Consider the following 20,337-nt stretch of genomic DNA (forward strand, 5'->3'; position numbering starts at 1 on the left):
CAAAGGTTAACGATCATGATTCCGCACTGGGGAAAAAGAGCTTCACTGTAAATCAGCAAGGGTGGAAACTACTGCTAATCCAGAAGAAAATAAGAGCCTGGCTCTAATTTGGCAAAAAGCACATTTTTTGGACAATGATCTATTTACTGATGAGAAAAAAGTGTAACTTTCTGTAAACACAGATGTTCTGTTATGTCTACTGTAAAGCAAAAATTAAATTAAACATTAAGAATATAATATCAACATTCAAAAACAGTGCTGATAGTGCAATGGTCTAGTGTCACGAGCTGGATGATCTTCCACAAACTGAGAAAAATTTTAATTGCTCTGTATCAAAATTTCTTAAGGAGGATGTCTGGTTGTCCATCCATAAACTGAAGCTGAAGAACAGTTGGGGCATGTAACAAGACAATGATCTAATACACAAACGCAAATCCAGACCAGAATGCCTAAAACAACAAATAAAACTTTTAAAATGGCCTAGTCAAAAATCAGATTGAAACAAACGGGCATGATGTGAAACAAACGGTTCATACTCAAAACTTACCAATAAGTCTGAATTAAAGCAGTTCTCCAAACAAGAGAACTTAAATTTCTGCATTTGTTTGAAATCATTGTAGCTAAAGGTTGCACAACCTGTTAATAACTTGAAAGTTTTTTTTTTTTTTGCATAGTGCCAATTGGTGTTAGTGCTGTTCTCCTGTCCAATGAAAAGTCATTTTGGATATTACAAGCATCAGAATCATTGGATGGAAAGCTTCTGTCATCAGATTGGGTGGCCCAGCATATGGATTCGGCTGACTTGAGTTTTTATTTTCCATTCCTCCATTGTCAACTGGCCATAGTTCAACAATTAATCAATGGACCAAAACGGATATTTTGGTTGAAGACCTGAACCCTTAGGCATCAAAATGTGCAATAATAGAGGATTTCACAAAACTTTTCCACAGCATGTACCTTTACTTAAGTGAAAAGCTTATAACGTTTCCCAATCTCTTCTGCTTATATAAGAAGACAGCTGCTTTTCGTATGAAATATTTTGACTTATTCATCCCAGAAAAAAAACATTATTAATAGAAACAAGAATTCGAATCTTTAAAAACATCAAGTGATATATTATATAAAGTACCACAACATATATACTGTAGTGGAATTAATAATTAAACCTGTAAGTAACTTTGCACTATTAGAAAACTGAAAAACATACTTACTTGTGAACTGCCTGAGACTATTAACAAGACATTCCCTTACACAATCTGAATCCATTCTGATTATTACAAGCACCTAGAGACAGAAATAATACATAAAATACATCCACCCATTTTGTTACTACTGCTACTACAGGTTTGTAGGACATGAAATAAAATCAAATAAGCATTTATTTAAAAAGACAGAAATCACATTCATAATAAATAACTATAACATGTTTTACTTTTTAACATATTTGAAGGTTTAATGTTAGAGAAATTATGAAACACAAAATTTTATAATGCATTAAATTATGTAACAAGGATACAAAATGTAAGTGACCTCAAAATGATACATGTTCTGTAAACCTCGACTTTCCTTAAATTGTATAACATTTATTTTACAAGTACATTAAACTAGCATTTTACTGCATTTTCAGAAAAAAAAAAAAAATTTTTGTGTCAGATAGACTAACACAACAGAAATTGTGTTAGCTTGCATCTTTATACTTTTGTAGCACATTACATTTGTGGTAAGCTATCACCTAATTAATGAATTTTTCAGTTCTTTAATATATTGTAATAAATTGCACAGAATATGCACTGTTTGTTAAAATTCTGCAATTGACAGAACCAAGAATAAAACCAACTTTAAAATCATGCTCCTGTGATATACTTCTCTGCATCCACTTTGACATCTGTTTTTGTAGCTCAGTTATTTTTGGATTAATTTCTTCTGTGCTTTGGCTAAAGTATTGCACAATCCTTAGTCTTTTCCAAACATCATTTAAATAAGCACCCAGTGAGCTTGTGTAGGTTTCCTTGGCTCTTGTCATGTAGCCTGCAATGCAAAATATTCAAAAGAATGTTAATAAATGAAACAATAAAGGTAATAATCTGACCAAAACAAAATGCTGTAAAGACAGAATAACTCTTACGTTTGCATATGTCAGTTTTTATTTTATGTTATCTAAAAATACAAATTTCAATTTTAATTGTATTATTAGAAAAGAATGATCAACAATGTATTTGCATTTCCACATACTGTGTTCCAATTTTTATATAGACGTTACACATAAAAATGCAGGTAAAATCTATATAAGTTTCAACTTACACAAAATGAATGAAACTTCTGTTTATGTTCATGTTTTTGGACTTTCTGTTCCAATGTTTCTAGTCATTTTAATAGCTTTAGGAATTGGAGTAGGGGTGCTCAGTCCTGGTTCTTGGTGGGTGAAGTGACTGCAGATTCTCATTGTAGCTAACTCCTACATTAATGAAACCTATATTTAAGTTACGCCATTATTTTCTAATTTCTACTGTTTCTCTACAGTAGTCATGGGTGTTTGAATCAGTGTTTGATCTGTGTAAATTAAAAAGACTTCTTTCCACAAAGTTGAGCACAACTTCTGCATTATGGACAGAAGGATTTCTTGTTTTTGGTGCACTGCTCACTGAACAAGTTGTATGCCACTTTTTCACCAATGGCTGAACTAAGCATTTTGCAAAAGCCCTTGCAACAGGATAATGTTTCATGAATCACTCATGTGTCAACTTGAAGGAGCCAATATGAACATATAGTTCCACAATCTAAATATGTTGTTCCAATGAATTTCACAGGTCATCATCTAGTATGCAAACAGAGAATTCTGCTAACTTCACCTGACTACATTTGATTTTGCTAAAACTAGGGTAGAGCTCCTTACCATGTATAGTATTATTCTTTCATTTACCACCCAGGGTCATCTTAACATATGGGCACAATGGATGAGCATTAGGGCCCATGAAGTTTCTGATGCCTATGTATGTTTTTGTGTTGCTATGAAAACAGGGGTCCAGCGCACTAAATTGCTGGCGGCCTATGATGCTGTTACGATGGTCTTGGAACCTCCCTGAAACCTTTGACTATAGCTAAAACATTTTGTAGAGAAAGAAAGAAACAGATGCATGCACAATAGCATTCAGAAAGGATGAGATAGCAGACTCTTTTCCTATAATAAGCCATGATGGGACAGACTGTATAGACAGTTTTTTTACTGTTGCTGGCAGTGATGAAGTTCAATTAATATTGATTACTTTTTTATGGTCTGTGTATTCAATAAGATTTGGATTCTTATAACCTGATTATGAAATATTATTCTTTCATGTATCATTTCTATTTATTATTATTAGGCTACATTTTTTTGCTAGTGGCAAGTCTCCTAGTTAAACATTGATTGCTTTTTTGTACTAAAATAGTACTTTCTAAGTTACAAAAAAGTGCAACCATACACTGGCACTTCAGACCCTAACTCATGATAACTCATGATATGCTGGAACACAGCTGACCTGTTTAAACCTGCGGCCCTTTGTAATCTTCCACCCTCCAATATGCCTGTATGCTGTCAAGCATCTGGAGAAGACAATAGGCAGAGTGCAGAGTGTCTCTGTCAACCTACATTGGAGGTCTACTAGCAGGGCCTGATTGTAGATGTGTATGCTAACAGATTCTTTCATGCAATCTAAGTATACAATTATTATTTCTGTTTTGATTGAATTGTATTGTTGTTTTGTCACTGTTATGACTTAGAGGCGGCACTGAAAAACCTTTTCACAGCATATTTTTCAGCCTTGAATATAGTCTACATGTGCAGCTATCAATCTCTGCAGGGCACAACTACTTTGCAATAGACATCATTATTAAAAAGCAGATATAGAGGTTGTGCACAATATTTTTGGGGTCGCTCCTTATTCCTCAGTCACGGAACATCAACTTGGTTGTATGCTAGAAAATGCTCTGCTTTTCAAAAATACCTCCTTCATTGGTCAGCTTGTTCTTTATTATTCACAGAACTCTGCTTTAAAATGAAATTGCAAATAAAATTTTAATAAATTAACTGTTTATGACAGCTATCACATTATACATACTAGTTTATAAAAAAACAGAATCTTCTATATAACATGCTTCTTAAATCTCCTGTAATTTTGAGGAAACTATTGGTTTCGATTCATCAAAAAGTATTTATACTCATTATCTTGAGACTTTTTGGGGAACTTTATAGTTATAGACTACAAAAGCTGAATTTGCACTAACACTTCCCTACCCCATTTGCATAGTGCAAAAGAAGAAAAAGAACTTTCATTTCTGCTTTGTTTTGCAATAACTACTTTTATATTTACAGCCAGAGATATCCAATCCTAACATTCAGCATTGTTCCTTAACAAATTACTCAAAGGGTAATTACAGCTTTAAAATGAACCTCATTAAATAATGTGGGCAAATTAAATGATTGAAAATACAATTTAAATAAATTTAACATTCTCATACTAGTCGTCAGTCATTGCTTTTACTCTAAAAGCTTTCAGCACATTCATAAATTACAGGAACCTCTATTTATTTTCATAATCATCTTAATAGTGTCAAACAGAGCCAGAGTCTAACTCACTAATGATTTATTTACATAATGAATAATTAAATGTTGAAATAGCACAATACTTCTTACTGAGGGATTACAGGAATTCTTGCACTTGTAGGGATTTCTCTATTGAGATGAGACAATCCCATATGATTTTTAAAAGCCAAATATTCATCTTTAAAATGTCATCAGGCTTGTGTTTGTTATTGAATATAAAAAAAAAGTTTTCTAGAGAAGGAATATAGTATAAGCCAGAAGGCATCAATTTCTGAATTCATTAGAATACACACTGAATACGCAACACACAAATTACATTTAATAAAATTAAAACAATGTTGTATGTAAGTATGTAGGTTACACATTACATACACAACTATGAGCACACAACAACAAAAAATGAGTAAAACATAGTTTAGGTTTCTAAACAACACAAATAATTGGACAGGGCTACACAGGAGCAAGTGAAAGGAAAGACCAGGGCTGGAATTTAAAATAGTTCTTGACTTCCAGACCCTAACTTAGTAAAGTATCAACTCAAGAGACATAATTATATCAAGATACCACAGACAACCAAACACATGGTATTACACATTAGAGCAATAATTAGGTACTGATGAATGTGTGGATTACAAACTTTCCTAAACTGACTTGAAAAACAATGATCATGAAATATCCTAGAAATGAGATTAAGTACTTCCCCACTCAGTCTGACTCATAATAAAAAAAGAGGAGACTGGTGTCTTTAAGAAATGAAAATGAATTGTTTTGCCAATAGAAACCATTAAACCAGGAACCAGGAATAAAAACAAGGAGAGCTGGCAGTTTGTTTTGTTTTACTCCCTTGATACACTACACGGTATTAAAATACATATAGCAAACAAGTCTGAATTATTAGATTTCTAATTTTTAAGAATTCAAGTTGGCTATGTACAGTAGAGTGGTGCCTGGTTTTTCTAAACCATGTGTAGAAATGAATGCTTCTTTTACTTACCTACAGCAGCATCAAGACCACATGCCAGAAGCAAATCTCGAACTGTTACAAGAAGATGCACCAGAGCAGAGTGCTTATACAGCATGATATCCACCTCATTGCATTTACCTAAAACAGACACAATGTAGGGAGGATTATATTTTCATGTATGATTACAGGTAGGAATACATTCTAGATTCTAGTTGGTGAAAAGTAAACAGCTGGTTTGACAAGTTCTTTCTTAGGAGGAAGAGTCTGCTGTAAAAAGAAAATGTACAGATTAATTAAGTGAACATTTATTTTACTACTGATTTTTTTCTGTAATTATATTCCAAGTAGAGCAAGATAACTATTTTTTATGTTGCATCTTTTATAGTAAAAGCAATCATGGCCTGTTTAACATATAGAATGCAATTGTTATACATTTATTTATTGGGAGCCCAGGATGATCAGCAGCATCCATTGAAGAAATGATGGACAAGCTAAGCTCCTTAGGTTTGCAGAGGCTACAGGTTTTTCTTTAACTTAATCAATCTCTACTTTGAGCACTGTGGTGTGTGGCCGGCTAAATATTCCTGCCATCACCCCCAGGCCGCCAGGTGGAGCTCTCCCAACAGCGTGGACGTTCCCCGAATTCCAGCAGGGCCTCATGGACTTTGTAGTTTATATGCACAGCCCTGCTGGATACCATGGGGACCACCAGGAGTCGCTGTGGGGAGGCTGCCGGACTCTTACTTGCCCTATAACCCGGAGGTGCGTCATGATCACATGACAAGAGGAAACGACGTGCTTCCGGGTTGAAGAAAGGAGCTTTTTATCCGACCCGGAAGTGTTCATGATCACATGGACAGAAGGGAGAAACACTTCCGGGTCAGGGACTATATAAAGGACTCTGGGAAACCAGTACGCTGAGCTGAGCTGGGAGGAAGGGTGGCGAAGTGTCTGGGAGTGTGGAGGATTGATTATTGTAGTGATTAGTGTATTGATTAGTTATATGAGTATTGTGGAGTGGAGGGTGCTTTGTGCACATAATTGTTCAAATAAAGGTAATATCTGGACTTTTACCTGGTGTTTGGAGTCAAGTCAGAGGGTTCAAGAGGACGGCAAGGGCCTCAATCTGCGACAGCACATAATTTAAAACCTTGCCTGGTCTCTCATTTATTTAACTTCCCCAAAATGGTACTACAACCATCCTGGAGTCTAAAACCATTATTTTTAAAACTACAGACTGCCTATATTAAGTTTAAATTTTGCTCAAACACACCATGACAAACTATAAGACAATTTAACTACAGGGACAATTCACATTGAAAGTATTTTCTCTTATACCTTCTTCCTGTATTGCACCATTATTAACCTTAAAAGTATAATGCATCTGTTTCAGTCAGTTAATAACATAATGTTAATAGGAACATAAAACAGTGCAAATGCCATAGGATCAAAAGCTGTTTCAGTCAGTTTATAACTTGTGAAAAACAGTGTGGACTTGTTTACAGGATCATAGATCATGAGCAGAGACATCCATCAGACGTACAGCTAACAGATCAAATGTGCATAATGTCACATGTCCCAGAGCCCCCATTTTGATAATGGCCAGTCTAAAAGACCAAAGAAGAAAACGACAGCAACAGCAATGACGTAGGAACTGACATCATAGACCAAGACATGTCAGAAAGAAGGAGAGACAGTGACCACTTTATTTGGATGTCAGAGAATGCAAAATTATGCATCATCCATGTCTCGATGCATGCTCAATAATCCAGGTAAGGAAATCCTAGAAATTTGATTCTGTTCATCTGGACAAAGTTTTTAAGTGGGAGAAATATTTCGAGACTTATCCAAGTCTCTTCTTCAGTCTCAATTGACTGCAGGTTTGACACAGAAGAGCTTCCTCGTCAGGCCAGGACTCCGCAGTCTATTTACATCTACAGGATAGTGGTCACTCCTTTAAAGATGAAGAGGTGCACATCCTGGACAGGGAGGAGCGCTGGTTTGAGAGAGGAATCAAGGAGGCCATTTACGTCAAAAAGGAACGACCATCTCTGAACAGAGGAGGGGGCCTAAGGGTACATCTGTCGCCATCTTACAATGCTGTGATTGCAGCCATTCCTCAACCCTCTATGAATGGTTCACACGTCTACTAATCAGTGGACAATTTGCATATCACTGATCAACTGGCCCTTTGTCAATGGTGCTAGTCTCTGTGATTAAGCAAAGGTACTGTTTATAAGGTTGGGGAAACCTGCAGTCAATTGAGACTGAAGAAGAGACTTGGATAAGTCTCGAAATATTTCTCCCACTTAAAAACTTTGTCCAGATGAACAGAATCAAATTTCTAGGATATGCATCATCCAATTGCTAAATTAAAAAGCCACCCAGGATTATATCCACCCTTGACGTTGCTGATTTTCAATAAGCTTTTCTAAAACTATATCCAGACTTTTCCTGTTTATTTTATTTTCTATTATCTTGGCCTCTACTGGTATTATATTTTAATAATATCTTTACTTTCACAGTTCTATACTTTGTCTTTATATCTAGAATGATTCAAGTAATAAAGTAAATATTAGATAGATAGATAGATAGATAGATAGATAGATAGATAGATAGATAGATAGATAGATAGATAGATAGATAGATAGATAGATAGATAGATAGATAGATAGATAGATAGATAGATAGATAGATAGATAGATACTTTATTAATCCCAAGGGGAAATTCATATACTCCAGCAGCAGCATACTGATAAAGAACAGTATTAAATTAAAGAGTGATAACAATGCAGGTATAACAGACAGACAATAACTTTGTATAATTTTAACGTTTACCCCCCCCCCCCCGGGTGGAATTGAAGAGTCGCATAGTGTGGGGGTGGAACGATCTCCTAGGGCATATGGTGTGGGAAGATTGGTACTTTTTACCCACAGGGTTACCCACATACCTCAACAGAAGATCAGGTGTGGTAGAAGTAAGATCTCATTGGCTGGTAAATGGCATATAACCAAAACAGTGTTGACATTTGTGTGTCTTGGGGACACCCATATGTATGTCAGTGCTGGCCCTTATGTGGGGTACTGAGAAGTGACAAGTTTTAGGCATCACTTTTATGTACTTATGTGGAAGGGATCATATGTGGTATACTACAGAATGACTGGCAGTAGGGTATCACTCATATGTAATTGTATGACTAGGGTTTGAGTGTGTGTGTGTGGGGGGGCTATGTGGAATACTAGAGTGTCTTGTGGTAAGGCATCACTGATATGTACAGTAGTTATGTAAATAAGATCTCCGAGTGTGTGTGTGTATTAATCTTAAGGTGCAAGAGTAGACAAATCAAGTAATGAGCTTAGCAAACCTTACCCAGTCCACAATAATATAGCGACAAATGAAAGAGATAATGGGAAAAGGGAACAAGGAAGAGAAGAGAGGTAGTAATGTCAAAATGGGACAGATTGAGATGGAACAACACATGGTAAGAAGGAGAGCAGACTGTTTTGATATTACTATAAAAAGAGATAAAATTGTAGCTTGTTATAGCAGGTGAACATTTTTCTTTTTCTTGTGTGTGTGTGTGTGTGTGTGTGTGTGTGTGGAGGGGGGGGGGGGTTATTTGAAGATTCCTGAACAGTATATGAGGACTTCCTTCTATCTATCCATCTATTTTCTACTGCTTGCAGGTCCAGGTCACAGAGGCTGTAGTCTGAGCAAAGATGCCCAAATGTCCCTTTTCCTCTCCACCTCCTTCAACCCCTTTAAGGGACTATGGAAGCATTCCCATGCCAGCTGAGAGATATAATCTCTCCAGTAAGACCTGGTCTGCCAGAGCTTCTCCTCCCAGTTAGACATGCCTAAAATACCTCTCCAGGAAGTTGTTTAGGAGGCATCCTAATAAGATGCCCAAACCATCTCAACTGGCTCCTTTCAATGAAGAGAAACAGCAGCTCAACTTAAAGCTCATCCCAAATGTCTGCGCTCTTCACCCCATCTATAAAGATGAGTCCAGACACTCTACAAAGAAAATTAATTTTAGACACTTGTATCTGCAATCTAATTTTTTTGCTCACTACTCAAACTGGTGATCATAGGTGAGGGCAGGAAAGTAGATCAACTGGTAAATCATGAGCTTTGATTTTCAGCTCATCTTTCTCTCCACCATGACTAACTTGTACAACTATCAGTCTCCCACCCCCTTCTTCCCTCACTCATGAACAAGACCCGGTTCCCAAGACACTTGTACTGTACGGCCTGATTCAGCATGTTATCCCCCACCCAGAGAGGGCACTCCATCTTTTTCTGGTTGCCATGTCCCTTCTTAATAATTCTAAATGCTTAATCCAATTTATAGTAGGGGAGCATATGGCAACTGCATATGGCACTCTGCAGGAACCAGCTTTGGACTGAATGTCAGCTGATCACATGGCACACACACATGTATATATCAGGTAAGTAATGAGTGGCCATTTAACTTAACATGCACAAAACAGGAGATCTAGAAAAAACAAAACTCACACAGACAAGAAGAGAACGTGTAGACTTCACACAGACAATGCCAGATTGGGATTTAAACTCTATAGAGTTCTGAAGCAGCAGACCTCCATTCTGGTACTCCCTTGTCTTGTTGGAGCTGGGAAATAATGCTTAATTTTCATTTTTAACTCCCATGATACCCTCCAACATTGTTTCCTAAACATTTTTGTTAAGTCATGCACAATTACCTGTACCTCTCTGTGTTGAGTAATATAACATACTAGCCAACCTGCGGCGTAGCATACGCCGCATAATTATGTATTGATGGGTGAACACTTCCTGAACAACACAGTTGTCCAAATGGGGTGGGTTTGTGGATACCACTGTGAGTGAATGAAAAGATAGACCTCTGGAGAAAGCAACATATAATTGTCCGTGACTGAAAGCGAGATCGTCTGTGACGAAGAAGGCCACGCTGGTGAAAGTTACTTCGTCGGTAGGGATAAGTGTCAGTACTTGTAGATTAAGGTGTAGCGAGTCATCGTTGTTGACGCTTAATATAGCTTGCGTACTGAGATGTTCCGGAGTCACAGTTGAGAAATATTTTGTTAATGTCTTTTAAGCACAGGGGAAAAAATGAACATGTGAAACATCCGTAATGTAATAAGCTCCCAAGAAATGTAACATTGCAACAATGCTATCTATGACCCGATCTCTGTAAACAGAAGTGAAAACAAAATTGAGCCCGGTGTATTCTTTAACTGCCTTGTGGCGCTGTAGTAGTGCTGCTGCTTTGCAGTAAGGAGACTGTGGAAGATTGTGGTTTCGCTTCCCGGTTCCTCCCTGTGTGGATAGCGCTTTGAATACTGAGAACACCGCTATATCAATGTAACAAAGTATTAACAGGAAATTGTCTTCGTGTAATAGTAAAAGGCAAATTATCCGCGACAACAAACTGTTTTACACGCTGCATACCAACCTGCGGCGTAGTATACGCCGCATAATCACGGCGCTTTTTAAATGTTTTTTAAGCAGAGGGAAAAAAATGAACATTTGCAAAATCCATAACGCTGCTTTCAGTAAGTACAATGCACACACGTTTAATTTGTCGGCCACTTTTTGCCAGCCATCTTTTCTGGTTTGGGCTGCTTTTGCAGTGTTACCGCTTGTGCATATTAAATCTTGAAATCCTTCGAGTAACTAATTAACTAACTAACACCAACCCACCCACACACACAGCTTGTGTGAAAAAAATGCGCCTGAACTTTCATAATTTTGTTGCAGCCTATAGTGGAGTCAGGCACAGAGAAGGTCAGCTGCTGAGAGAGCGTCTCGACTGTTGCAGGGTCTGCATCGGTGAAGAAAGTGAGACGCTAATGAAACAGAGGCATAGGGCTTATTGGTTTTTAAAGACTGCTTCCTGTGTTTTAACCTCAGTTTTAAAGGATTGTTTTAAGGATCTCATGGGATACCCCTCGCACACTGTTTTAGACGCTGCATTCAGCAATTCACATCCGCGACAAACATGCCTCTTCTTACATGGTCCTGCCGCGTCCACCCTCATTCTCAAAGCATACACACCGCCTGGTCATGTGCCCGCTCGCAAGAGCAACTCACGGAGACCCGCCCACCAACTCTAAGACCATGGCGTGTAAAACAGTTTGCGATGGTGGTGCGTGCGTCATAACCGAAAAGAATAATGAAACGTGGCTCAGAGGTGCATGTGGACTCCTAGCACAGACGAAAGCGACTTATGGGGTGGTCGGTGAGTTGTTGCGTCCGGGCACATGAGCAGGCAGTGGGAATGCCTAGAGAGCGAGGGTGGACGCGGGCCGGGGAATAAGGAGTGTTGGTGGGCGGGGAAACGTTTTCCGTGTTCCTGCAGGACCATCTAAGAAGACGCATGTTTGTCGCGGATGCGGTGGACGCGGGCCGGGGAATAAAGAGTGTTGGTGGGCGGGGAAACGTTTTCCGTGTTCCTGCAGGACCATCTAAGAAGACGCATGTTTGTCGCGGATGCGAATTGCTGTATGTAGCGTGTAAAACAGTTTGCGATGTTGCACGCGGTCGTGCGTCGTAACCGAAAAGTCAACATGGCTCAGAGCTGCATGTGGACTGTAGCACACACAAACAGAAATGACGGCGTGTTTTCCGAGGCGTCGCGTACGAGTTGGTGGGCGTGGCTCTGCGAGTTTTCGTCGTATCCAATGGTCTTAGAGTTGGCGGGCGTGGCTCCTTCCTGCATGCTTTCATGGGTGTCTTGCCCGCTCTGGCGGCGGCTTAGAGAATTATATATATAGATTTATGTGTCATTTTAATGTGCCGGGGCACCCAAATCTCAGTTTGTTCTAGAAACATACAGTAATTCAATAAAAAAAAATAGAATAATAAGCAGTTACTGCAAATTCCATCTCAGCATTCATATTATTCAACAGTTCTTTGACAGACACATCAGAGTACATCAGAAGGTACAAACATAGCCATTATTTTGTCCTACTTTCTAATTCTGCCACCAGTGTATTATTTATTCTGTGTAAATATATCAATATACTCTCAATGACATATGGTTCATTTTGACTGGTTTTATACATTCCCATACCTAGGACAATATAAAATATATTGTAATAGGCATCCTTGCTTAACAATTATTTAATTTGGATTAAAACTTGTTTGGTTGAGATTTCAATTTAAAGTGCCATAGCTCAAACTAACCTTCCTTTATGTTGTTATTGACCTTCTTTTCATGTTGCTTTAAAAACCACCTTGTTTTGTCGAAAGATAGCATTGCAAAATTTCCCATCCAATTGTAGTCTGTGCCTATGTTTTTTAATTGAGTCTGAACAGAGACTGCCACATCGTGGAGCATGCAATAACCTCGGCATTGACTTTCTGCAATTAAAAAAGACAGAAAATGTTGAAATTATGCAGATAATAAAAGAGTTTAGAGACAGTTTTATATTTCAAATATAATGGCAAAGTCAGAATAGAAAATAATAAAAAAAATCTATCTTCTTCAGATGTGCAGAAGCTTTTCCATTCATAAAAAATGTACCATACTTATTTGCAGTATTAAGGAATCAGAATGCTTTATGCCTAAATTTTAAAGCAAAAATCAAGAGTTTCAAAAATAAAAGCAGATATAACACTAGAGACTATCATTTTTTTATATTCCAAAAATGCAAGATTTTCCATGCAAAATGTTGGTAACTTCATGATTCTTTGTAAGTTTAAGATTCAAAATAATTTCACCACAGAGAGTTTGAACCCCATTTGTACACCATTCAAGGTTCATGCCATGAAAAAATAAGACATGATTTGTTTATTTTTCTCACACTATTCTGAACTTTGTTAATGAAAAACACTTCATGTAAGAATTAGGTTTATGTTCTAGCATGTCAGAAGGTTAGGCTTAGGGTTAGGGTGCTGATTTTATCTGAGATAGAGAGAAGAGAGTGCAGAACTTTTTCAATGACTTGCAGATATCTTAAGGAAAAAAAAACATTCTGTCTTATATTTCCTGCGAGTGTTTAGATGTACAGTGGTACCTCTGGCCACAACCGTAATTCGTTCCAAACCCGAATGTAATTTCCCCATAAGATTGTATGTAAATACAATTAATCTGTTCCAGACCGTATGAACTGTATGTAAATATATATTTTTTTAAGCACAAAAATAGTTAATTATACCATAGAATGCACAGTGTAATAGTAAACTAAATGCAAAAACATTGAATAACACTGAGAAAACCTTGAACAACAGAGAAAACTAACATTGTAAGAGTTCGCACTAGACCCTTACGAACCGCTCGCTGTAAACACTTTTTTTTTATGAGTTTTAAGCACAGGGAAAAAAAATTAAATGCCACTTCCCTTGCAAAACTTTTCAAACCATCCTCTACTGGCTTTAAATTCCTCACCTTCACCACTCGAAGAAGTATTTTTTTTTCAGCAAATCGCCATGAATCTTCCTGGCTTTCTCGAATATGATCACTCGCTTACGTATGCCCTGCAAGGTGCTTCTCGTTCAACCACACTAGCAACAGTTTTTCCACCTCATCCAGCACTTGAGGCCTCTGCTTGGTTAACATTATAACTCCTTTTGCAACATCAGCTGCCTTGTTAGGCCTTGTATACGCAAACAAAAGAAAATGGGAAACGGAGAATGGCAAATCATTGGCGCGTAGGGAAACTGGCCGCCAGTGTTTTTGTTCGCCACCAGACCGTGTGGTCGCGAACAGATGCAAAATTTTGGAAAACGTTTTGATCATAACCTAATTTGTACGTGTTCGGAAATGTTCGTGACCAGAGGTTCTACTGTATTATTATTATTTTACCTTAACTGTCCTATAATTTAAACTTTTTTGTGTCATTCATCTGCTTGCCATGTATTTGATGAGGTAGAAATCATGCTTACAGTATTTTATGAAGTAGCAAGATACCCTGCTGAAGCCTGAATGTTTGTTTACTCATGAAAACACAGTGATAGCCACTGTGACTCTGATTTATTTGAAAGAGATATGTGTTGGCAGGTTGCATTTAATTTGGCTGCCTACAGTTAAGTGTGTGGAGTTATTAAAACTTTAATTCTATTACTAATCAGTAACACAGTCTCTTAGCAATGATTAGTGTTGTTGCCTTTCTTAGTATGCCAATTGGAAAGTCATCCTATCTTTATATTTAGACTCCAAAAAGAAAAACAGAAATAAAGCAGTCTTGGACCTCTGGAATGAAAACATATGCTATATAATATTATAGGTTTAATTTTTACATCCCATCAAATACAGATGAACTGCTTCGTAGTACAGATTGTACTGCGAAGCGAGAGTCATGGCCCCTATTCTGTGTCACTTAGTAAATGTCCACTTGAGGCTGCTGTTTTATAACAAATTCCCATCACAGCAGATTATATGCTGTACCTGGGAACATGACTGCATTATTTTACCTCTTCTTGTCTGCTATATTTAATCTAAAATATGGGATCTGGTCTTTGTAAAATATGTTAATGGTTTATTACAGCATTACCCTTAGTCAAATTTGCTTTCCATATTATGGTAAAAGAGTCCATTTCAAAGAGTGAATTATCATAAAGTCACCAAGACTTAGAGTGCCAAATTATATTAGGATCTGTACTGTCATGAAGCGGCCATTCACTATTTTAGTTATACTGCAATAAAAATAACACATGGAGAGGTTATGAACAGTGCCAAATATATCTGTTTCTTCCACAGTCTGGAAGTTATTGATCCGGAAGAAGAACTCTGCCCTTGACCTGATTCATAACCCTTTAAACAGTTCCAGCATCCACCTTTTCCTTTTCTTTGTCAAGCTGGAAGCACGTCCAGAACTGCCACCGTATCTGATTTTGTCTGTGTGTTTGTCTGCTATAATTTACTGTGGACCACACAGAATGATTTGTCCAAAAATGCTTCTGACTAAGGTTTTCCTTTTCTCTGTTGTCAACTTGCCATATCTCAATTATACTATTAATGAACTTATATTGTCACAATTTGCATATGTTAATCAATTAAAATTGCTCTGTTTTAAGGTTTGTTTTACCTGAAGTATATTTTTATGTATGTACAGTACATGATGTCATTTGCGTTAAAGTGTAAGTGTGTTATAGTGTTTCGAGCCTGCACTCAGTGAAAAGCACTGTACAAAAATATATGGAGCTTAATTGATTTTACTCACTATACATCTTATCACAACATAATGCTGGGAGTGTGCTTTAGCACACCCAACCTAGTTGCATGCAGTGGAAACAATTTTTGAAGGTAGTCTGTAGTTATACAATTAAATTTATGAGATGTGTGCAATTGTTCATTGATTGCTGAAGTTTGTACAAATGACAAAAAATCAATAATGACACTCAAACTAAAAACTAAATAATGACAGATTGGATGCGTAGAAAGCAAAAACAGGACAAGTAGACAAGCTTAAATTATAGATATACAGTGAAGCGCAGGGAGAGAAAGAGAAGTAGAATAAACTCACACTTTCACTATCTTTGTATTTTTTTGGACTTACAAAAAAGAAATGATTTGTCCTTTTTCTTAAAATCAATTATGTTTGTTTATACATTCTATGGATATAATTGTCAACTAAAGCAGGAGAAGAGCATGTATTAGTTACATCTTGTCATCGTATAGCTATTTTTAAGGTCAATTAGCTGTAAGATAAAGATTTTCCTTCTCCGTTTATTCTCTCCCTTTCACTAGTGTTAATTTGCCACTGTCAGTGCTCACTCCCAACATTCTTAGCAGCAGTAATGCTCCAAACATATTGTGCTAAACTGGTTGATATGCACATGCGGAGAAGTTAAAGAACACTAACGGCAACAGCTGACAATCTGTATGGCCATCTATAGAACTGAAATAAGGAAAAATAACATTTGACATATAATGTACTGTAATACTTTTCATTAGTTGACATGATTGTTTTGTATGGATTCAAGTTTATTTGCAACATGAAATAATAATAATAAACAAGACAGTAATATCCTGGGAAAAGATTGTAGGTTATAAATATTTTAGAACTGATTAATATGGAGTACCTGAAGCTTGAACCTCAACAACAGTGCTTGTTCTTTGTTGATCTGCTTGTATATACAAATGTTCAATAGACACATTATTTTCTGTCATCTGGATTGGGTAATTTTCTACCTTGGATTCTGTCAAAAACAAGAGTACTTAAGCATATTCAAGAAAGAAAGTAATCAGTTAACATCAACTCATCTATCTGCTTACAGTTTAATACATTATCAAAAATACTGTAAGGAAAATATTGAAGGAAACTTCTGTACTAAGTTATGAAAATTCTATAATTAAAAATATTTTATTTCCTGTATTAAATAAGTCAAACAGAAATAATAGAAAACTTTACAGCTTGACCAATAATATACAAAACAAAAATTCAATATAATGGCTCAAACTAATCTTGGGAATTACTGTTGATCCAACATACTATACATACACAGATACATAATTCCATTAGCACTTTTCACAAGTCAAAAAACAACCTTGGCCAGAGGGTTAGGTCATTGTAGGACCAACTGACACATAAACCCACACAGAGCCAATATAGCTTTACTAATTAAACTAATGTATATTTTTTGAGGATGTGGGAGGAAACACCAAACAGTGATGGGGAGAATGTACAAACTTCACATAATATATGATGAAGTCCAACAACTGTACTGAAAAAAAGGTTTAAATTAATTTCCCTAATTTGAACGCAATTAGAATACACCCTTTACCTAAAAGGTGGTCTGCTACTCACCAACATTTACATTATTACTGTTAGAACTTTGGACTTCGACCATTGGAGAAGTAACAGTTGGCTGTTTGGACCTAAGCAAAATGAAGTCAGCAAGTGGATTTAAATCTTCTGGCAGAGTTTTCTGTGCATCATGAGCCTTTGCAATGATTTTCGTTTGATGCTCACAATTCAGTTTTCTAACTGATGAATTTATTGGATTTGATGTCTCCTGGTCACATTCTAAATGTTCTCCATAATGCTGTGTTGGTGTTTTTTGAACTTGTGATGTTCCACACATTGTTGTAGTCATTGTAGTTGAAGTGTTTGCTTTATCTTGTTTGTAAATGTCTGGAACTACTTTTGTTTGTAGGCGTGCAGAGTCCTTTGAAGCTGTGCTTTCTTCAATTTCGGCATTCAGACAGTTGGATTCTGAAACACCATAATACAGAAACTTCAGTTTTAAAACTTATGGTGACTGTATCACCCATACAACACAGATCTAAAAAATTCAGAAGTTCAAATTGAAACCATTGGCATGAAGTGCACAGCAGCTACGCTGGGGACTGGGCCAGCTTAGTGGTGCTATATTTACATTTTTTTTCTCTTTTACTTTTCCAGCATATTAATCTCCTCTAGGCCTTTTTCCATTCTGTTTTCTGTTATTTGCAGAAATTCTACAGCTTACTTAACTAAAAGTTGAATAAACTTGCAGTACATTTAAAAATATATCCAAGGATATATGTCTTTTATAATTCAGTAGGCATTTAAGGAATTAATGACAGTCCCAAAAATTTCACATCAAAGCTGAAGTATATTGAAATGAGACAGTAATTGAATCTGAATTTATAAATACTTAAGTTGAATCTGTTTTTTAATAATAATGATGCTGCAATATAAAGTATGTGTATTCATTGCTCAGTTTGTTACATTAAAATCAAGTATTAATCATCACTACTGTCTACTCCAAAACATTCTGCATATTACTTTAACAAAATTCAGAAAAAAATCATACAATAATACTCTAAAAAGAATATAAATTTACATTAGATGACTAAAACTGTTTTGAGGAGACAATAATATATGTATTTAATAAGTTAACTTTTAGAAGATTTAATTTATTGCATCCTTGTTTTTAACATTATTTAAGTATACTTAACAGACACAGCCTGCATAAACTGCAAATCTGCTGAACTCAGTCTCAACATTTGCAGGAACAGAATAATCATGTTAACCTTGGATCTTTTGTAAGTATAAAATAATGAAATTCTTTTAGACTTTTAAACTGTTTTTGACAAATTTTCAATGCCACCATACTGAACATATTTAATATATCCTGTGAAAGGAGGGCACTCTACCTGACTTTTATTAACAAATGGAATCATGCCAAAAGTGTATTTTTAATCCTTCTTTAAATATACGTGAGATAAGTCAGAATATGCAGTAAATAACAGACAAAATAGTCAAACTGTGCATACACTGAAGACAAGTCTATTTTTTACAGAAATTGCATCATACATTGGTATAGGAATCTCACAAGGATTCACCCTGTGTTGAGACACTTGAAATACATTTCCACAATTAAAAAAGATAAAAATAGAATGAGTAGAGCCATGGGACTTTCTTATCAGGTGTGGTAGAAGATACATTTGTGCCTGCAGAGATAAGATTTCAACTTCAGTGAAATAAAAAAGAAATGACATATTGCTGAACTGAACTACAATACTTAGTATTTTAAAACATTAGAAAAATCTAAATATTGTATCTTGATCTCAAGTATTAGGAAAATATTGTAATAAAGAATCTCTGTTAATTTTCAGCCCTAGTGTCACCAAGTGTTTATAACACCAAAGTACTTCTTTCACCCTAACTGTAAACTGTATACTGTATGTGTCTTACATGCTGCAGCTTCATCTTCAGTGGAGGAGGTGTCTTTCTTTGGTTGAAGATGCCTCAAGTGTCCTCTGGTATCCCTGTGCACTTGAATCTTGTGTAGCTTTTAAGGAATACTTCAACCAAAAACAACTCAATGTTGTTTGCAGTGATAGATGAGATAAATATTTAAAAGATCACAAAGTTTATGATACTAGAGACTTTAATGGATGCCAATGATGAACAACAGCAAATAATATTAAAAAGGCCGTGAAAAAAAATCAAGTTACCTGTGTTGCATAATCCACATGTCAGTTATCTAGTCATAGCTCGCAACATTCAAAATGTGTGCATTTTTTTGCTAAAATATGGTTAAAGAAATACTTCTGGAACATCAGATTAGTGCATTACCAGGAAACTTGTTCAAACGTCAACTTAAGCCCTGTCTTCAATTCAAAAGCTTGATTACATTTGAACAGACTTCACATTGGACAGTACTTTCATTTTCTGGAAGGATTCTTTTATTAGTATTTTAACATAAAATGCATACATTTTGGACATTGTGAACATATGACTGGATAAATGACATGTGGATTATGCAACATGAGTATTTTTTTTCCATGGATGTTTTAATATTTTTTTTGCTGTTGCTCAGTATTTGCCACCTACTGCTCACCATTGAAGCCCATTGCATTATACTGCAAACTTTGTGATCTCCATTTTCCTTGAAAGCATGAGATTCACAGTTTTTCTTGGCTATCACCACAAATCACATAGGGTAAGTAACAAATAAAGAAAATTAATATTTCTGGGTGGAGTGTTCATGGCAGCTACATAGCAGGTAATGCCCTTAAAGGAGCAACACAGCCCTAATTTTCCATATGGTGGCGATGCATAATTTTTACTTTTAAAAAAAAAAAACAAAACTATGGTGCACATAGTGAACCTTTAGATTAGTACAGCAAGTATTGTCTGAAATGTGATATTTGAACATCACTGCCAGTCTGAGGAATCACTTTATATTGAAAATATACAGTAATCACTTGGGAATTGTTTTTTTTTTTTCTGCAGAAAACTGTCTTATGCCACAAGGCTAGTAGAATCCACAAGTAGTCTGAGGAGCATGACTGTGATTTCAGCTTCATGGAGCAGAATCCAAAGTTGCTAAATCTTAGTCTAATTAAGCATTTGT

General features: G+C 36.2%; 1 protein-coding gene across 2 annotated transcripts in view; it reads right to left on the reverse strand.

Moving 5' to 3' along the window:
- LOC114655078 (protein shortage in chiasmata 1 ortholog) overlaps nucleotides 1-20,337 on the reverse strand; it is a 63,824-nt gene that overhangs the window by 28,373 nt on the left and 15,114 nt on the right. For both annotated transcript variants that reach the window (XM_028805974.2, XM_051929532.1), the window contains 6 exons: nucleotides 17,298-17,705; nucleotides 16,573-16,689; nucleotides 12,733-12,909; nucleotides 5,574-5,681; nucleotides 1,838-2,028; nucleotides 1,212-1,284 (listed from right to left, as the gene is read on the reverse strand). In XM_028805974.2, the coding sequence (XP_028661807.2) occupies nucleotides 1,212-1,284; nucleotides 1,838-2,028; nucleotides 5,574-5,681; nucleotides 12,733-12,909; nucleotides 16,573-16,689; nucleotides 17,298-17,705 (1,074 nt within the window). The remainder of the gene's footprint in view (nucleotides 1-1,211; nucleotides 1,285-1,837; nucleotides 2,029-5,573; nucleotides 5,682-12,732; nucleotides 12,910-16,572; nucleotides 16,690-17,297; nucleotides 17,706-20,337) is intronic.

The sequence above is a fragment of the Erpetoichthys calabaricus genome, chromosome 7 (genome assembly GCF_900747795.2).
Source record: "Erpetoichthys calabaricus chromosome 7, fErpCal1.3, whole genome shotgun sequence".
Taxonomy (NCBI): domain Eukaryota; kingdom Metazoa; phylum Chordata; class Cladistia; order Polypteriformes; family Polypteridae; genus Erpetoichthys; species Erpetoichthys calabaricus.